General features: G+C 47.9%; 7 protein-coding genes across 7 annotated transcripts; 4 read left to right on the forward strand and 3 right to left on the reverse strand.

Moving 5' to 3' along the window:
• Positions 1 to 239: 239 nt before the first annotated feature.
• Positions 240 to 1,509, forward strand: N7529_000870 (pepsin-like aspartic protease; the record flags this gene model as incomplete). The annotated part of the gene is made up of 2 exons (XM_057236401.1): positions 240 to 510; positions 575 to 1,509. 2 exons carry the CDS (start codon positions 240 to 242, stop codon positions 1,507 to 1,509), a joined length of 1,206 nt encoding a protein of 401 aa, XP_057103204.1.
• Positions 1,510 to 1,952: 443 nt separating this feature from the next.
• N7529_000871 (uncharacterized protein) lies at positions 1,953 to 2,955 on the forward strand (the record flags this gene model as incomplete). The annotated part of the gene is made up of 2 exons (XM_057236402.1): positions 1,953 to 1,981; positions 2,199 to 2,955. 2 exons carry the CDS (start codon positions 1,953 to 1,955, stop codon positions 2,953 to 2,955), a joined length of 786 nt encoding a protein of 261 aa, XP_057103205.1.
• Positions 2,956 to 3,345: 390 nt separating this feature from the next.
• N7529_000872 (sterol desaturase family protein) lies at positions 3,346 to 4,460 on the reverse strand (the record flags this gene model as incomplete). The annotated part of the gene is made up of 2 exons (XM_057236403.1): positions 3,346 to 4,129; positions 4,192 to 4,460. 2 exons carry the CDS (start codon positions 4,458 to 4,460, stop codon positions 3,346 to 3,348), a joined length of 1,053 nt encoding a protein of 350 aa, XP_057103206.1.
• A 1,141-nt stretch (positions 4,461 to 5,601) lies between these two features.
• On the forward strand, positions 5,602 to 7,977 carry rcoA (uncharacterized protein; the record flags this gene model as incomplete). The annotated part of the gene is made up of 8 exons (XM_057236404.1): positions 5,602 to 5,722; positions 5,899 to 5,980; positions 6,052 to 6,383; positions 6,451 to 7,004; positions 7,069 to 7,539; positions 7,606 to 7,738; positions 7,816 to 7,891; positions 7,953 to 7,977. The coding sequence occupies 8 exons, from the start codon at positions 5,602 to 5,604 to the stop codon at positions 7,975 to 7,977; spliced, it is 1,794 nt and encodes a 597-aa protein (XP_057103207.1).
• A 2,193-nt stretch (positions 7,978 to 10,170) lies between these two features.
• N7529_000874 (C2H2-type zinc finger protein) lies at positions 10,171 to 11,742 on the forward strand (the record flags this gene model as incomplete). Its single annotated transcript, XM_057236405.1, has 4 exons — positions 10,171 to 10,890; positions 10,959 to 11,012; positions 11,065 to 11,238; positions 11,329 to 11,742. The coding sequence occupies 4 exons, from the start codon at positions 10,171 to 10,173 to the stop codon at positions 11,740 to 11,742; spliced, it is 1,362 nt and encodes a 453-aa protein (XP_057103208.1).
• Positions 11,743 to 12,583: 841 nt separating this feature from the next.
• On the reverse strand, positions 12,584 to 15,404 carry N7529_000875 (NCBP1 family protein; the record flags this gene model as incomplete). The annotated part of the gene is made up of 7 exons (XM_057236406.1): positions 12,584 to 13,446; positions 13,500 to 13,681; positions 13,735 to 14,630; positions 14,684 to 14,951; positions 15,002 to 15,108; positions 15,176 to 15,270; positions 15,326 to 15,404. 7 exons carry the CDS (start codon positions 15,402 to 15,404, stop codon positions 12,584 to 12,586), a joined length of 2,490 nt encoding a protein of 829 aa, XP_057103209.1.
• Positions 15,405 to 16,441: 1,037 nt separating this feature from the next.
• N7529_000876 (GSK family serine/threonine-protein kinase) lies at positions 16,442 to 18,050 on the reverse strand (the record flags this gene model as incomplete). The annotated part of the gene is made up of 7 exons (XM_057236407.1): positions 16,442 to 16,575; positions 16,649 to 16,853; positions 16,924 to 17,117; positions 17,188 to 17,536; positions 17,634 to 17,717; positions 17,774 to 17,946; positions 18,005 to 18,050. The coding sequence occupies 7 exons, from the start codon at positions 18,048 to 18,050 to the stop codon at positions 16,442 to 16,444; spliced, it is 1,185 nt and encodes a 394-aa protein (XP_057103210.1).
• Between the last annotated feature and the right edge of the window lie 1,731 nt (positions 18,051 to 19,781).

Genomic DNA, 19,781 nt, shown 5'->3' on the forward strand with positions numbered 1-19,781 from the left:
TTTAACTCTTCATCAAAGAGAGAATCCCGCGGTGGTTCAGATGGACATTCAACGCAAGGACGTTGTCGATCCAGTCGCTAGAGATCAAGCCAGGAGAAAGCGGTCAACTATCAGCCAAACCTTGGACAATGAGGTAAGAATACTAAATATAGAAGAACAGAGTCAATGATGATACTAACGTTTCTGCCTAGGAAACTTTATACTTCTGCAATATCACTTTAGGTACTCCAGCTCAAAGCATGCGCATGGTGATCGACACCGGAAGCAGTGATCTATGGACGAATACACCAAATTCCACCTTCTGTGAAAACACACAAAATGGCTGCAGCATATCTGGTACTTACGATTCGAGCTCCTCCTCCTCATACGCCTATGTGAATTCGGACTTCAATATCACTTATGCCGATGGGTCCGGTGCCGCCGGTGATTATGTCACCGATACTCTCACCATTGGAGGCACAACTATCAAGGATTTCCAGTTTGGAATTGGATTTACCTCTGCATCTGCAGGTTAGTGGTTTGATTCAATTAAAAAGATATATATATACTCACCAGGGCTAATATAATGGTTCAGAGGGCGTGCTCGGAATAGGATATACTGCAAATGAAGTCCAGGTGGGCACCAATGGCGAGTCAGCATATGCCAACCTGCCCAAGGCCATGGTCAACAAAGGTTTAATTCAATCAAACGCCTATAGTCTCTGGCTGAATGACCTGGATGCAAACACAGGGTCAATTCTGTTTGGTGGAGTCAACACTAAGAAGTACCACGGCACACTGCAAACCGTCCCCATTCAGAAAGTTGGAGGCCAGTACGCGGAGTTCATCATCGCACTTACTGGAGTTTCTCTTAGCAACTCCTCGGGTACAACCACCTACTCGAATTCCATCCCAGCAGGTGTCCTCCTCGACTCAGGAAGTTCTCTCACCTACCTCCCGGACGCCGTGGTAAGCGACATCTACAACGACCTCGGCGTAACGTACGAGTCCCAAAGCGGCATTGGTTACATCGAATGTAGCATGGGTACCAAGGATACCAACATCAGCTACACATTCTCCTCGCCGACCATCAACGTCGGACTGAACGAGCTAGTCATCGATGTTGGCGACCTCTATTTCCGCAACGGCGAAAAGGCCTGCGTCTTCGGCATCGTGCCCGCAGGTAGCAGTACTTCTGTTCTGGGCGATACCTTCCTCCGCAGTGCATATGTCGTCTACGACCTAGCCAACAACGAGATCTCCCTCGCAAATACCAACTTCAACTCGACCGGCAACGATATCTCCGAGATCGGTACCGGTACTGATTCTGTGCCTGGTGCTACTGCTGTCTCGAATCCGGTGACTACCGCCCCAGTTGGTGGCACTGCTGCTCGTATTGGTGGTATTGGAGGGTCGGGTATCTACACCTCAGCTTCTGCGACTGGCAACATGGCTATACCTAAGGCCACTGCCATGCCGAGACATCTAGCTCTCGGCCTTGCTGGTGCTGGAGCGTTTTTGGTTCTGTGAGAGAATCTGTTAAGCATATAGGCCTCTCTGTTTATATCTTAGACTTAGCATTGTTGTGTGTATTTTGGAGTTTGGGAGGCTATACCTGGATTTTGGTCATTTTCATTACTTAGATTTATGTGCTATGAAATGGACAGTATTTATTTAATCTAACTACTCAATTTCAATATACCTATTAACGGTGAATCATAATGATAGTTAAATTCCTCTTAACTGGTAGAGTATAATAGCAGTGCACGCTAGGCCAGCGGGAGATCGCTGGCAAATGCTTGGCACAAATTTTGACCTCTGAACTAACTACACATGTAGTTATCGCCATGTTGTTCAATCCCCAGTTCCCATAATGCCCAGGATTCCATTATCCGTGATCCTCAAAGCACGTCGAGAAAATATACTATTGCCTATACTACTCAAAGAATGTCGCACAATCGATTCTGCCCGAAATGAGCTCCGTTGGCTACGCGAACGAGCAGTTCGCGATAGTCAATCACATCCATCAAAGATAGAATGGAGGGGTCAATTAAAATCAATGTGTCAGCTACGGTCTAGAGGCTATCCTCTTCAATACATCTTAGGCGATCAACCATTCGGTGATTTGGAAATTCTTTGCCGAAAAGGCGTTTTGATCCCCAGGTTTGTCCATCGATATTCAACCCTTCAGCCCAAAAATTCTCACTAACATCTTCCAGGCCAGAGACTGAATCTTATACATATCAAGCAGCCAGATTGGTTTGCCAAGTAGCGGCCGATGACAAGTCCAAGTCTGAAAGACCCTTGCGCATCATCGACCTTTGCACAGGCACAGGTTGCATCTCACTTCTTCTACATGCCTTGCTCGCTCCTCATTTCCAAAACCTGTCCATCACAGGAATTGATATCAGTCCCAGGGCGTTATGGCTAGCCCAGAAGAATCTCCGGCATAATCTGCAACTAGGCCAATTGGCACCCAGAGCTACTACAGACATCCATTTCCATCGCGCCGATGTTCTGGGTAAAGGCGACGGTTCAACACCACCCATTAAATCATTACTTCGATCCCTTGTATCGAACCCGTCAGAACATACTCAATGCGATCTATTGATCTCCAACCCACCATACATATCCCGAGCGGAATTTCGCAATGGCACCACTGCCCGCAGTGTGCGGCTCTTCGAGCCCGAACTTGCACTTGTGCCTTCAGACTCCATCTCTGAAGATTTCAGATCGGAGGATATCTTCTACCACCGAATTATCACACTAGCATACGAGTTGGAGACTAAGATCATCGTGCTCGAGTGTGGGGATATGGCACAGGCGCAGCGCGTGGTTGCTCTTCATAAACGACTTGTCTCTAAGGAAAGCAAGTTTAGCGCAGGGATCTGGCCCACTCGGGAACGTGATTTGGCCGAGTATGGGTTCCATCAGACTGATGGTTCGCGATGTGTTATTATACAGCGATTGTCGTGACTGACGATTTTATTTGGTGTAACGACGTATTATGTAGTATCCCAGATGATGCGTGAATATGTTTCGGCTTTGAGCAACGTAAATTTGCAATATAAATACATGGAATGGCATTGACATGAACATCTAATCAAGGACAATCTGCCCGCCGTGAAAAAGAAAAAATTATGTACAGAATGAGACCCCAGTATGGGCTCGATTTTGAGTATTAAAACAGATAAATGATGCACAGGGCGAGCTCATGTACTTGGATTAGCAAGAAGACTGGGGGACCGAAAAGAGGCCAGCCCCAGGTTAACAGCGGAAGTCGTTCACCGTATGTGGTTAAGATGCAAGGAAGAACCAAAAAAAGCATTTGCAGAAGACTGCAAAATCGTGAACATGAATTGTCGTTCAAAGGTCTTTTTTATTATCGGCGGAGTAGCTGCGGTCGTCTTCACCCTCAACGTCTTTGAGGATAGACTCCATCTCCTTGGCCTGGCGCTTCCACTCCTTGTCACCCATCTTGGTCTCGCGGCGGAAGAGTTCCTCGTTAGGCTTGCGATAGCTGCCACCAAGACGGTCCCAGAGAGTGGTGAACTGCCCATAGTTGTAGTTGAAATACAAGTGATGCATAGTATGGCAAGCAGCACCGTTCACGACGGGGCTGTTGGCAACGTATTCACCATCGTGGATGAAGACAGTCCAGAGGTTGATGAAGCCGAAGAGGAAGACGTAGGCCACCTTCTGCAGGGGGAAGAGGAAGGGAAAGACGTGGTATGGCACACTCTGAGACCAGCCGTCGAGCGGGTGGAAGGCGTGCGAGGCATAGGGGCTCGGCATAATCCACTTGTGGTGAGGCTTGTGCAGGGTCTTGTAGACGCGGGGGTGGTGCAGACCACGGTGAATCCAGTAGATGAAGAAGTCGGTGAAGCAGATGAAAAAGGGGAATTGGATAAGACTGTAGAAGGGGAAGGGTTCTTCGGCGGTTGTATCGTAGAGTTTGGCATATCCGCGGACTTCCAGGACGAAGAACGGGGCCGTTAGGAGGGCCATTGGGGGCATAGCTTCCATTGCCTGACGAATTTCCATTCTGATCTGGTTGCGCAGGAACTTCGGGTGTTGGTAGGTTGTTTTATCCCAGATGAAGACGTAGGAGAGCGATGCGACGACAAAGTAAACCAGAAGACCGAAGAGCCTGGGATTGTTAGATTTTTTTGGTATTTTTAAAGAGTGGCAATTTTCGAGATTGGCGCATACCAAGTGATCAGGAAGAAACTGGTGAATTGACGGTATACATTGTTTCGGGGCCAAGCGCTTAAGTACGCATACTTGGAAGGTTCCAGGTACAACATCTGTGTAGCCTGTTCGTATACGAAAGGCTCAGGAGACCCAAATAGGGACAAGGTACTATTGGCGACATTGGCGAAGGCGGGAAGTGACACCGAAGAAGAGAGAGATGTTGGTAGGAGTGTTGAATAGAGACGGTCACCAATGAAGGTATCCCATAATTCAAGAATGATATCCATGATTAAGACTTATCACAGATCAATTGGGGGGAGAAGAAGAGGAGGGGAGTACTTAAGGGAGAAAAAGGGAGTAATAACAATAAAATCTACCCGCAGTCACACCAGCGCGGAACCACTGCAGCCGTTGTTTAATAAGCCCAGGGGTATTCCAAGGTTCGTGGGCTGATTGATACTGTCCGATGAGAAAGTGGCCAGTTGTGTTTGTTGGTTTTAGATATCTACATTTAGCTAGTACATGACCAAAATTAGTTTAGTATTCTTGGACTATATATTCAATGGATATAACTATATGTACAACGTATAGAGTACAATCTACACGCTTAAAGAAAAAGAAAAAAAAAGGTAGCCCCTGGTTCGCCACAGTTTGCCTTAATGCCTGTGAATCAAGGCTGAAATTGGCAAATGCTGTTTGGCCTAAAGAATCAGGCCATATAATCTCGGTTCACGGAAATGGTACCACAGTGGTACTGCACGAGGCAACGGCAGTTCCACTCTGGGTTATCCGTACTCAGAGGTACCTCCACTGCCCGCACTTTCGGCTGTAGATCCAAGTATCCCCTAAGTATTTTCAGCCCCCATTGCATAAGTGGAATACCGTCATGTAAAAAAAAGGGGATTTTGATATCTGTAACTATGTACGTACTCGTGCATAAAAAAATCCAATGATGTTTCTGTCACGTATTTGGATCTAATCTTTTAAGCTTAATTCAATACAGCAAGTATATATCATTATACATATATACTTACATATAGTTCATAACTCGTACTCCGTTGAAGAAATATAGTGGAACTTCGGGTAAAGGGTGCGCTTCTGTCGCTGACTTCGCTTTTCGCGTCAACCGCTGCCGCCTTCCTTTAAACCTTCCCGCTCCGCTTTAAACTGTCATCCTGCCAGCCTCTTCACCCCTCTTACCGCTACCACTTCCAACTTCTTTTCTTCAACTTTATTAAACTCATCACTGTGGCTAGCTGCGTGGTGTAATCCACCAAGCATTGAAGCCTCAGTGGTCGATTCGGATCTTTGACTTTCCGCGCGAAATCGACCTCAGTCCTTGAAACAGCTACCAGCTACCTTACCTGACATTGGTTCCATTGAATCAATTCTCCTCACTAATTAAAGAAAAAGAGAAAAACAAGCGCCATGTACAACGCTCATCGCGGGATGGTGCCCGCTCCCAACTCTCGTCTGACAGAGTTGCTGGATCAACTGCGCCAGGAGTTTGAAAGCCAGTCGCGAAACACCGGCGAATTCGAGCACCAGTGTATGTGTCCCATCTCCCCATATCTATCCACTGCTATCCCACCCCTTTTCCTATCATTTGGCTCTATGCGCCGATGTTCCTTCCCCCTCCTCCCCACCAGACCACTTCATGAATACAAGACAGCTCCATGGGTTCCGACATTCGCTGAAATGTTATCTAACTGACAGATCATGCAGTGACCGGACAGCTCCAGGAAATGGAGATGATCCGTCAGAAGGTCTACCAGCTGGAGCAAGCTCAGATCAAGATCAAGACAGAGTTCGTCCCATTCCCCCCGAAACCTGATATCCCTCAATCTTTCTGACATGGATCGTATCTTGTTTTAAAAGTTATGAGGCCGAAATTCGAATGCTGCGACATGAACTTGAGTCGCGCGGCGTCCAAACTATTCCCACTCACATCGGCGGACCCGCCGCCGCCGCCCCTGGTCACTCGGCTGGCTCTCAGGCTCCCCCGCCTGCTTTGGGCCACGGTCCCAGCAATCTGTTTGGTGGTATCATGACCAACCCACCAGGTAGTGGTCCCGGACTTGCCCCTCCCCTTCCCCAGGATCAGCAGCCTCCCCAGCATGCCCTTCAACAGCCTGCCTCGGTCGCTCAGCCAGGTGCGCCGCAACCTCCGCAGAGCTCATTTGGATACCAGGGTGGCGCTGCTGTGAACGGTATGTCGTTGTGTTTATGACAATCATTGCCTAGTTGCTAACGTGGCCGTTTTCCCCTTTTCCCCAGGTTATGGAGCCGCTGCCCCTCCTACCGCATCCCCAGGCCCCGGCAAGAATCGTGGCCGTATGCCCGGCCCCCCAGCTACCCCCCAGCAATCACCACTCAACTACCCTGACCCCCGTGACCCCCGGGACCCCCGTGCGTCACCTCAGATCCCTCGCGCTGCTCCCAACCCAGCTCTCGGTGGCCGCACTGGCGAGCGTCCGGGAAACATGCTCGCCAACTGGAACCCCGATGACTTGCCCCCGTCGCAAAAGCGTGAGGGTAGCGACTGGTACGCTGTGTTCAACCCTGAGGTGCAGCGTGTTCTTGATGTCGAGCTCGTGCACCACCTGAACCACGATAGCGTTGTTTGCTGTGTTCGTTTCAGCCGTGATGGCAAATACTTGGCTACCGGTTGCAACCGCTCGGCCCAGATCTTTGACGTGACCACTGGTCAGAATGTGGCCACTCTTCAGGATGAGAATGTCGACAAGGACGGCGATCTCTACATCCGCAGTGTTTGCTTCAGTCCCGATGGCAAGTATCTGGCCACCGGTGCTGAGGACAAGCAGATTCGGGTAAGTTCTGGATTGCAGGAATGAACAAGCAGTAGATGGTTTTACTGACTCGATACGAATTTAGGTTTGGGACATCAACGCGCGCACCATTAAGCACATCTTCAGTGGACACGAGCAGGACATTTACTCTCTGGACTTTGCTGGCAACGGCCGTTTCATCGCATCCGGTAGTGGAGACAAGACCGTGCGTCTTTGGGATATTCTTGATGGCAAGCTTGTCTACACTCTTAGTATTGAGGACGGTGTCACTACTGTGGCTATGTCTCCCGATGGCCGCTACGTGGCTGCCGGTTCTTTGGATAAGAGCGTGCGCGTCTGGGACACTACCACTGGTTACCTGGTGGAGCGTTTGGAGAACCCTGATGGTCACAAGGACAGTGTGTACTCGGTTGCCTTTGCTCCCAATGGCCGTGACCTGGTCAGTGGCAGTCTGGACAAGACTATCAAGTACTGGGAGCTTACCGTTCCCCGGGGCATGCACCCCCACAGCGCCGTCAAGGGCGGCAAATGCATTCGTACTTTCGAAGGCCACAAGGTTTGTCGATCGTCCCGGGAATCTTTTATGGCGCAAACTAACGTTTCAACTTTCACTACTCTTTAGGACTTTGTTCTTAGCGTGTGTCTGACACCCGACGGTGCTTGGGTGATGAGTGGTTCCAAGGACCGCGGTGTACAGTTCTGGGACCCGGTGACTGGAAATGCCCAGATGATGCTTCAGGGACACAAGAACTCCGGTGAGTCTTACGGTGTTTCTATATTCATTATCTTTCTCTCTCTCTCTCTTTCTTTCTCTCTCTAACTATTTCAATAGTAATCTCGGTTGCACCTAGCCCCACTGGTAGCCTTTTCGCGACCGGTAGTGGAGATATGCGTGCTCGTATTTGGAGGTTAGTATATTCTGACTGTGTTTCTGTATTTGACGATAAGCTGACTCTATTTTCTTCCAAGATACTCGCAATACCAGGGAAGATAAGTTTGATCGGCCGTTGGCGCAATGCGTTTTGCTTGGATTCGGTTTTTTCTTTTGGGGTTCTCTTACTTGTTTTTTTTTGTCTATTTAACACTTCGGTGTAATGCGTTCTATGAAAAAAAGCAAATTCAATGAAGATGGAATATTATACAGAGTAGACTGTAGACAAAAGCATAGTATCATGTATGTAGTTGAATGTACAAAGTAGAAGTTCAGCTTTTGTCCTACGTCGGGGACCTTCAACTTCTGGAAAAACCCCGAATTCTCATCCTTGTCCCGTCTGAATCACCACAGAGCCTCGATCAGAATCGTCTATTGTCATACAGTATCCATTACTAATTTATCATGGAGTATTTACAGAACTACAGTACTACAGAAGTACTGAGACTACTGTACTCCGTACTGTGACTACAAAGCAGAACCTCAAATCCCAGATCAGAACGACCGGCAAACGCAATCTAGGCTTAAAAAGCCACCAAATCTCTGCTTAGTGCAAGTGAGCGCTCAATGTGGCAACAGTTCATGAAGACTAGTCGCATCTAGTCGCATCCCTGCAGGAACCATTCTCATACTCGACGCAGGCCGTGCAGGGTTGCCACTCGTGTCAGCGCCTCACACGGCTGTCACTTTTCTCGGATCGTTCCCATGGCGCTAAACCCTTTTATGGATATGATCACCATAAGACAAGTCCCAATGCAGGTTTTGAAAGGGGGTATAACACTACTCCGTACGGAGTAATAACTCGAGCGAGAGAGAGAGGGGAAAAATAGACGATCCAGCTTACTCCCAAGACACTGAACCAAATCCCGTGCTCCAGTCAACTACTACTTGGTGGGAAAAAAGGACAACACAGAGAAAACAGAGACGAATCAAAGGAGAATCCAACAAGATCTAACAAGATCCAACAACAATCTATAACTATTTCAAGACATTGAGGATCTGAAAAAAAAAAGATTTCAGATTTCAAATCACGAGGACATCAGAATTTCCCAAGGCCATAGGCGGCTAACTGGGATATTCGATGGGCTGAGATCGGACACTATTGGCGACTATCGGGATGGCGCATGGAACTCGTAATTGCCATTTGACCATTGAGCACTGAGGAAATTGCTGACTCCGAGATCGACTGAATAATCTACATGTCGACTGCAGGTCGATCACGGTCCACTTTGAAATTCCCGCGATTTGAAGGGCCGGCCCGTCCTCGAGGGAGAAGTGCAAACGGAGGGTTTTCTCTTTTCTTTTTTTTTTCTTGAGATCGAGGAGTCTGACAGATGTCAAGTGTTTTGACATTTGTTTTGCAGCAAGATCCAAGAAGAAGAAAATAGGGATGGGGAAGGGGGAAGAAAGAAAGCTGAAAAGACCTATGCGCCAGTTACTGCCACGAAGATTGTGTGACTGGCAAGCCATTTCACATATTTCACCCAATTCACCCAATTCACACCGACAATACCATCAAATACTTTACCACTAGTTCCTTGAGAACTAAAATTCCTCGTGGTACAGGAGTTGATGCGTCCGAAATTACTTATTATGATTTTCCCATTTCCCATTTATGCAGGATGCAATGCACCTGTATGAACTCCAGTTCGCTTGATTACCCAGATCTTACCCAGTTATTTATCCTTCTCTCTCCAAGCCTGTATATCTTTCTGACTATTACTTTTTACCCGGTGGAGTGTTTCGATCAGGGATGTCCCTGGCCCCCCCGAGATCGTCGAATCAAACTTGTACAGTAAGTACGTTGCAGGGCCTCGAATTGCGAACCCCCCCCTTTTTTTTTATATATATTTCTTTCTCTATAATTATTATTTCGTGTTAATATTTCAAACGTCATACAGATCAACACGACTCTCGACTTTCACCGGCTGACTCTTCCCCTGTCGCCCCGCCTTTACATTAGGTATATCTAGATCGAGAGACGCCACGGTCAATGCGGATGATCATCACTAGTTGTCAATCATTATATATATTATATACTCTTCATGACCTGCATATATTTGCTATTTCCTTTCACTATATATACATATATATATAACCACACTTATATATATATTCCAGATCTATAGATTGCGCTTTGGTCGGTCTGTTTGTCTATTTTCCCTCTTGCTTCTTCTTGAACAGCCAGAACCCAAATATCTCATACCTTCGAGATACCTTTGATTAATACATTGGTACTCTCCATCTGTGTGCGAAATGGAGACTGCAGACCCTGTGTCATATGAGTTCTCTGGTCATGCCGCGTTTACACCCAGACGGTCGATGGACTCGACGCTGAACCAGAACTTCCCTTTCTATTCACCACCTTCCTACTCGTTGTCTTATCAAGCCTCGAGTAGCTTACCATACAGCTTCGCTCATTCTGTAGGCCATGCACATGCACATGCACATGCACACTCGAATCCATACTACTTCGTTCCAAGTCAACATGTTCAGCCGCAACCACTGCGCCTCACGACAGAGCAACCACTGCAGTCTCTCCCAGAGATTCGTCCGGCCAAGAATGCCATCAGCCAGGCACCCAAGACTCCCGATCCTATACATGTCTCGCCTCCCAGTGTAGGCCATACACCGGAGGGAACAAACGAGAAACAAACATCCGCTGACATCGCATTCTCAACAAACGTGGATGTTCTCATGAAGGCAATCCAAGCGAAGCATGCCGCCTCATCACCTCAGCAGTCGCTACCACCCCTCCAGCAACAACTGGCCCCAGCCGCACCTCACGCGTATCCAGTATCCTACCCACCAGTAGCAGCCTCGCCTCCACGCTACTTCCTCGCAAACGAGGGCCAATTATCCCGCTCAGGCAAAAAGCGCAAGTACACATGCACTCTACCAGGCTGTGGAAAGAGCTTTGCCCAGAAGACACACCTGGATATCCACATTCGAGCCCACACAGGTGACAAGCCATTCGTAAGTAATCCTACAAGACGTCACCAGGCAAAAGACATGAGATCAGCAACTGATTCTTCCGAATCCAGATATGCACAGTGCCCTCATGCGGCCAACGCTTCTCGCAGCAAGGCAACCTCAAAGTAAGCAACAAAACCGGGCCATGCGACCACGCAGATCTCTAACAAGACCCAGACCCATGCGCGCCGTCACACAGGCGAAAAGCCCTTCAAATGCGAACTCTGCAGCAAGGCTTTCGCGCAACGGGGTAACGTCCGCGCCCACATGCTCACACACACCCAAGGCCGGAAATTCAGTTGCCTTCTCGATGAATGTGGGAAGGAATTTACCCAACTGGGGAATCTAAAGGTGAGTTCTTTTTTCCCCTGTCTTGCATACCAACATCGTGTCTTCTTTCTTCAAAAACCAAAACAAAACAAACTAACGAACATACACCAGTCCCACCAAAATAAATTCCACGCCGCAACCCTCCGCACCCTGACGCAGAAGTTCTCGCAAATCGGCGAGAACGGCCCCGCAAACCCTGCAGATCGTGCTCTATGGGAGTATTTTGCAGATTTATACAAGAACAGCAACAAGGGGATCAAAGGGCGCGGCAAGGACCGTCGGATCTCGACGAAGCGGTCTGCACAACGGGACTCGATGGAGCGGGTATCTGTTGAGTCTGATGAAAGTGTGAAGATGCGGAGGGGAAGCTATGATGGGTTCTCGGTTTACGGGTCCAGTAGTGATGGGGATGAGGAGGGTTATTATATTGGTCGACGACAGGAACATGAACAGGAACTGAAGCATGAACATGGGCATGGTCGTGGTGGGCAAGGGCATGAGCATGGCCATGGCCATGGTCATTGAGTTGGATTCCCTTTTTTCTCTTTCTCTCTTTGTCTCTCTTTGGTTTTATATTCCCTTTTTGATATCCCTTGCTTTTGGTTCTGCCTTCACTGCTGCTATTCTTTTCATTGGTTCTATTCCTCTCATTCCCATTTCTCGTTTGGGTGCGAAAACACCGGAGCTTGGTGTTCTAGTCTTTTCTTTTCTTTTCTCCTTTTTTCTAGGAGTTTCAAGATGTACACGATTTACGTTTGGTATGTATTCTAGCTATCTAGCTGGGTTGGGAATATCCTCTTGTATTTTGTTTGAATCGTGGGAAAGTGATTTGTTGCTTCTAGTCACGGAGTATAGTATGTCTATCTCCTACAGATCCAATATGTAATATGTTTGATATCTATTCCAGTACTCCGTATAGCTCGATCCTTTATTATTAGACAATACATTACCTGTTTGCTTATATCTAGGCACCCCCTTGCATATGTGAGCAGTCAGCCTTGTATGACACGGGGTTCTGCTTTGTTAGATCTGTACAGAAAGACAAAGGACTGCGGAGCAGAGAGGCGCGGATCAGCGTGAGCTGAAATGTAGATCATGCATCATGCATCTTGTAGTAACATAATTCTGCAACCTTGAATGCCTACCAAGTGAAAGACTGATCTTCAATTTACTGATTGAATACAAGGTTCCAAGAAATAGCCCTTTCATATTTCTGTTGAGGCCTCAACGACCGGAGATAGATAAGTGTACAATACAATAGGAAAAAAAAGGGGGGAAAGAGACTCCGGGCCATAAATCATGGAAATCAAAGTGTGATTAGATGCAAGCACGCGCATACAACCAATCAGGGCAACAATGCATTTACCTATTGCAGATCCACATCTGCATCAGCAATGTCAAGATCACCGTCACCAACCTCCCGTTCAGGAGCCGGAGGGGCCACCGTCCCAAGGGGAGTAGCATTAGCCAAGGCATCAGAGATGAAGGCCTCTTCGACAGCAGCCTTCCTGCGGAAAACGCGGAGCCAGCGACGGCCCCACTGGCGGATGATAGCATCCTCGGGTAGATCACCGGTGCCGTCACCACGCTCCATCTGCTCGTCGTTGCTACCGGCCGCGACGGAGACAATCGAGTCCTCGATGTACTTGAAAAGGGTTTGCATGTCCTCGCGCTCGCGGGACAGAGTCTCGTCGATGGCAGTCAGTTGGGGCTCATAGAGAGCTGGCTGGGTGCGGGCGGCGACGATCTGGCGCATACGGTTGGTAACCTTGCCGACGGTGGCGGAGATCATCTCGAAGACGTGGGGCTTTGAGAGGATGGTCCCTGCAGCAACGGATTCGGCAAGAGCCCATTCGAGGACGGAGAGGGGGCTGAGGATGGTATAGTTGAGCAGCTTGTCGATAATGTTAATTGCGATGCCGGGCTGGTCGACCCAGTAGTCCATGACGGAGGTGATGATCTGGCAGCGGGCAGCTTTGGACTCAGTGCCGATCTCTAGAAGACGATCTTTGCTGCGCTCGATGCAGGAAAGGACGTGAGAGAGGGACTTGGATCCGACGTAACACAGGGACGTGACAAATGCGTCTGTGGAGGGGATTTTGGGGTCATCGACGCCCTGACTTTTGGCCTGGTCCTCGATCGCTGTGATCACAGATTGAATCTCTTCCTCGGTGGCCTTCTTACGGATCAGCTGCATGAGTTCCTGACCTTCTTTAGCGTAGGGTGCCACTGAGACAATGTTAGTGACTGTTGTAGATCGAATCACCAAGAAAAAGACTCACTGTCGGAGGAATATTTAAAATCGGGTGTGTCCTTCTCCTTGCCCGGGGTGATCAACTTAGGATAAGGATCCGGGAGAGTGCCCTTGATACGCTGAGCGAAGCTCAAACGAATCTCCTTGTCCAAGGCACCGTGGATGAATGCCATCTTAGGGTGTATAGCGGGAAGATCCAGATCATCAGTCCTGTAACATGATTAGCTAGGTACAAAACGGGAGAGCTGATACTGTCAGCATACCACTCGCTCCATTTCCATGTAAAGCCGAAGTTGCTCAGATGGTGAGCGAACCAATCAAGGAAACGGTTGCTGAGCTCCAAGTCCATGGTCTCTAGGTTGTTATACAAGAATCGGATCGCACGACCCAAACTCGGCGCAATCGCCGCTGGGGCAATCTTGCAGCACTCAGTAAGAACGGAATGGTAGTAAATAAGCTTGTGCTCCGAAGCAGGCAGCTGGAACAGCTGTGAGAACACGGCATCCACTGCCACGTCCTCAGGCTTCCAAGGCTGGATCTCACCTGCGAGGTCGCGCATGCGGTCGAACGGCGTGGCACGCTTCACAAATGTATAAGGGGTGAAGTAACAGTCGATATCAATCAAGAACTTGGCCGTAGCGACACGGTTGAAGTCAAGTAGGTTGATGGTATCGACCAATACGTCTCTAATGAGCGAAGATGAAATGTCTTCAGTGGAAGGAACAGTGTCCACTTCTTGGTCGGCGTAGACCGAAAGATAGACCTCTGGGAACAGCGGACGTGGGCCATTGAGGACGGGGCTAGGCACCGTAACCTCAGGGAAGGCAATCTTGGCCACCGAGTCAAATGACTGGGGCTCACCGGTCTCAGAATCCCGAATGTCCTTCCAGGGACGAGGAAGACACTTAAGCTGCCAGCCGTTGTTGACCTCTCCTTGAAGCTGGGTCTGCATCAAGCTGATAACACTCTGACCAGCCGCGGACTGGTTTTCCTCGGGGCTGAATGTATTGACCAAATCGACAAGGGCGTGCGGAGTTGTCGCGATAATGTCGGTCTTATCCAGAAGCCCAGTAGCCTGGGCCTCGAAACCGGACACCGGAGAGAGCATAATGTAAGGAAGAGTGAACTGGATAATCTTCACCAATTCAAGGCCAAGAAGCTGTGCAAAGCCATTAGACAATTTCAACCATCACAATTTGGGATTGAACTTACATCCTCAGAAGAGGCAGTCTGCAGGTCAACAGCACGAGCAAAGAGCTCCTCCAAAAGAGGGAAGATGCCCTCACCCTCATAGAGCGGCTGAAGAAGACCCAAGAAACGAATCAGAAGCTTAACCTCCCGCCATGCGCCAGTATTAATGTGTTTCTGCAAAGCCCCAGCAGCCTTGGCCACGATCTCCGATCCAAGCTCGGGCTTGAGACTATGCGCGACCAGAACGGCACTGGCGATGAAAGGGATTTTCATAGGTTGTTCGTGAACACTACGAGGCTTATTAGCATATTATTAAGTCGAAAGTCGTCCGATACATACAGATCAAGGGAGATGTTGACAAAGTCGCGGCGAATGTCCTCATCGTCATAATTCTCCGCAACTGACTTCGCAATACTCTGAATATCATCCTCGACTCTGCGAGCAGCCTATCGATTGTACCGTCAGCTTGAAACACCAGTAAAGCGTCTCAATGCGCGGGAAAAAAAGACCTACCGATTCCGCAATGGTCAACAACTGCCGACGGACGACAACCAACAGAGGCTCCTCCTGTCTGCGTCTCTGGGGGCGGCGATCGTAGTCATCGTCGTCTGAATACGGGTAATGTTAGCATGGTCATGTATATGAGCTCAGCGCGTCTCTCACCTCTGTAGCGGCGCTTGCGCCCACCTCGGTCACCTCGGTCCCCTCGGTGGCCCTGGTTTCGACGGTCGTATTCGGCCATTGTCTGGAATCCGAATTTCCGGGTCAGATATAGGATTGTAGAAACGGTTCGGGAATGGTGGAAAGCGAGGGTGACAGCTTGGGGAGCTTAGGGTAAATGGAATCCGGAGAGGGGATTTTCCGGCCCGACATGACCACTTATTCTCAAAGTACGTCAAAGTACTTCAAAGCAAAGATATTATAATTCTTGAATGGTTTCTTTCTATCATGAATGACACTATTAACAGCACAAGCAAACAAAATATTGCCTTTACCTTTCTTGAATGCAGTCATTTGGTATCTCTACTTTCTCATGTACATATATAATTTGGAGTACTCATGATATTTCTTACTACAAATCTACACTGAAAGGGAAACTGTGAGAACTGAAATGACATATAGCTCACGGCCGGTGAGTCTGAGGGACCGAACCAGCCGAGCCCGATGAATCTGATACAAGGATATTGCGAACAAAAGAAAAACAAGTTAAAGCGAGGACAAGGGAAGAACGATTCGGGTTTCTAGCGCTGCAAGTCGAGAGATATTGACCACAGCGGGTCCTCCTTAATTGTATCCAAAGAAATCATCAAGATCTCTGATGCATTTGTGAGACAATCTCCCCATTAGGGAGATCGGCTTGCTGCGTGTTTAGGGGGTTCTTCCCGATGAAACCTATGCAGTCTCCGACCCCAAAGGCAGACTTGCACAGAAAGGGTATCACTTTTTCCTCCCAAGAGTTGTCTCAGACACCTCAAAATAAACTCCAGGCTATGACCTCCCATTTGAAAACCATCAGCCCTTACCACCGAAGATAAATTTCCGCTTCCCAACCATTAATGGATGCACTTTTCCACCCCACATTCCCCTGCTTCACCCAAATTCTCCAAGTTCTACCATATCCGTCGGGGTATGAGACACAACCCTCTAGAAAACAAGGTGTCATCTCAATTCAGAGCCCACTTGAGACATGATGGAACTTGGCAGGCAGGTCCTCTCATGTACAGTGCATATGGCGGCACAACAGACGTATCCCTCGCAGAGGGCACACTTGGATTCAACTCAGTCGAGGTGTGCAATCATCTCCTCCTTGGCAAGGGGTTTGAAAGTATCAAGGCCGAGGCCGCGAGCTTCGAGGGCAGGACGAGCGTGAGGGGGAATCAACTGGGCGTTCATTTCGGGGGCAATCGAGAGTTCTACAAAAAAAGAAACATTGTTATTAGCGAATGGGAGTTCACAAGCGGAGATCCATCGTCAGGGCCAATTTACCATGTCGTGAAAAGTCGAATAGAGCAGGAAGATCCTTGGAGGGGTTGTTGTGGTGACGGGAATCCGGTAGTCGGGTATTAGGGTCACGGAGCTCATCGAAGAAGGGGTGACACATGGCCTCCACGGCAGACAGTCGTTGTGTCGGAGTGTATTCCAGAAGGGCAGAGATGAGGTCAATAGCCTCCGGCGGTGCCTTGCGGAAAACCTTACGATTTGGTCAGCATCGTTTGTTTCAACACAGACTAGAACGCAACCACAAAAAAAAAAAAAGGTACCTTATTGAAGGGATGAGGCTTGATTTGAGGGAACTTGTGCTCCATATAATTGGGGTTCATGGTGCGAATTTGTTCTCGAGTTGGGGTGCCCAAGACCTTGATGATTTCTACCAGTTGATCAATACCCGACTCTCCTGGGAAGAGGGGTTGTCCAAGCATCAATTCTGCCATCACACAACCAGTTGACCAGACATCTATAAACCAGTTAGTATTATGTTTCTTTTATTATTTTTTTTGCTTTTAACAAATTTGGTGGATATGTACCGATCTTTGTTGTGTAGTTTGTCGCACCAAAGATCAGCTCGGGCGCACGGTAGTAGCGAGAGCAGATGTATGAAACGTTGGGCTCGTTTTCAATCAGTATCTTGGCGGATCCGAAATCGCAGAGTTTCAAGATACCCGTGTTGGGATCGAGAAGGAGGTTCTGGGGCTTAATGTCACGGTGACAGATACCCTGTGAATGGATGTAGGCCAGCGACCGGAAGAGTTGGTAGATGTACAGCTTGACTTCTAGCATGGGCATAGTAGTCTTGAGTTTGTTGAAGTAACGGGATGCACGATACACTGTCTCTGGGACATACTCGAGAACGAGGTTGAGATAGACTTCATCTTTCTGAAGATCCAAATACATGTCAGTCCATGGGGAACGGGGCCAACGAGGTAACGAGGGACGAAAGGGCGATCGGGAAGGGACCCGAGGAAACACATACCCTGTCGCCGTTGGAGTAGTAGAAGGCTTTGAGTTCGACAATGTTGGGATGGCGCACAATTCGCATGATCTGCAGCTCACGGTTCTGGCGAGGGTGTCAGTTATCTCGACCCAAAACCCCATCGGTTCGAGATTCCGTACCTTGAACCGCTTATCCTGGAGGACTCTCTTGATGGCAGCATCCTCACCACTGGGGGCCATCTTGGTCTGAAACACGACACCGAAGGAGCCATTGCCAACAATCTTACACTGCGTGTAGGAGATCTCTTTGGGCTCGCCCGTCAGTCCATCTTGGACCTTCTCGCGGATCACCTCTGTTGGGAGGGGGGAGACGTCAGTAACAATTGGAAGGTATATATCAAAACAACTTACCACCCATGCGCAAAGTTGGAAACAACCCGGGCCGACTTTGTGACATGATGAAGTAGTTGTAGGATGAGAGGATGAAGTTAGGAAGGCCGTTTTGGGCGCAAACCGGGGTGGAGTAGGGAGGGGCGGAAGGACCGATGGGAAAGAAGAGAAAGGCTCGGGCCAAGAATGTAATAAAAAGAAAGGAAGAAAAGGAAGAATGAGAAGTGGGCAAATATCAGTAGGAGAATGTTCAACCAATAAAGTTGAATTTGGTGAGGAATAAGACGGGTTAGACTAGGGAAGGTTAGGTAAAATTTGGGGGGGGAAGTTGTTTGGGGGGTTTGTTTCTTGTGACGTTGGTTTTTTTTCTTCTCCCCTCTTTGTATGGTTTTTTTGTGAAGTATTAGATGGGGGTATGTTTTTTTTTTCCCTTTCCCCCTTATATTAAATTTTGATTCTTTTCCAAGAAACAAAAGAAAAGATATCAAAAAGAAAAGGGTGTGGTTCAGTTCACCAAGTCAAAATAATGAAGATGAAAGCCAATGTCTTGGGGGTAATTCGGGAAGGGGGGGAAAAGAGAGGGGCGGGAGCTACCAAACCAATTGCCCTTTAAGCTGTGTTGAATTATATATCTATGGCTATTATGTAGGTAATTGTAGTTTATGTCACTTATATACTTAGCCTCTACTTTTCTCCAGTTTCTATAGAACCTATTTACAACCTATTTATAACCCATTTAGATCATTCTAAGTAATCTCCTAGGTATTAGTTTCATTACATTTTACCGTATAACAAGCCTATACCGTCAATTACCAAAAGAATACCGAGCTTCGGGGGATGATATCATAGGTACAGGCTAGTGGTAATTTAATTACCAATACCAAGTACTTTTGATGAGCGGAGTCTCCGGGGTAAATCTAACAATCTAAGCTCAAGGGAGAGAGATTATGGATATAAATGGATATAAGCTCCAATGAGTATAACAGCTACAATAGCTATCCTGAAAAATATAATTATCCTATTTATATAGGTCGAAGTAGTCAAAAAAACAGCAGTAGCAATCAGGAGTTATATTCCGATCCCAAATAAAATGGCCATGTCGGGTGACCGTGAATTTTACACTGGAACCGTTTTCATTGGTTCAATGGACCTCTCTTGTCACGAGACGTCCAGCTGACTAAAAAAAAAAAAAAGAAGCTTGGGCCAACTGGAACTGAGGATAACTAGCTACATATGTAGTAATTAATTGGTCTGATATAACTACGGAGTAACTATATAACTAGTTACTATTATTGCATCTTAATTATAAAATAGCTATGGACCCGTGGACAATATTGTATCGTAGCGGATCTGCTGACTGGAAACAGAAAGAGAAAAAAAAAAGCAACGATAACATTTTAATCAGATATTATTACAATATTGTCCTCCGTCCAGAATCTACTCTACCAAGCCATAAGGTATCGGCCCGTGTAAATCTCGGAAAGGGGGCTACCATTCCCGTCTTTTAAGTCCATATGTTTGCAAGGGTTCCCTTGGCATGTGAGTCGAAGCTATCTCAGCCGACGCCCAGCTCGGGTCAATCATTTGAATTCCAGCCGTAGTCCCGTCCATGCAGTCTCTCATACCAGGACCGGCAGATGAACCCCGAGTCGGCAATAACTCTTGACAGATCAGAAACGAGGGTTTCAAGCCAATCAAAGGGAAGAATGAACACGAGCTATAGTTCTAGAGCGCGTGCAATGACATTCAACAGGAAAAGGAACCCGGTCTCTGGCTGTAAAAGAATAATAAATAGAAT

This window comes from Penicillium soppii, assembly GCF_028829465.1.
Source record: "Penicillium soppii strain IBT 18220 chromosome Unknown utg000001l, whole genome shotgun sequence".
In the NCBI taxonomy this organism is placed as follows: Eukaryota; Fungi; Ascomycota; class Eurotiomycetes; order Eurotiales; family Aspergillaceae; genus Penicillium; species Penicillium soppii.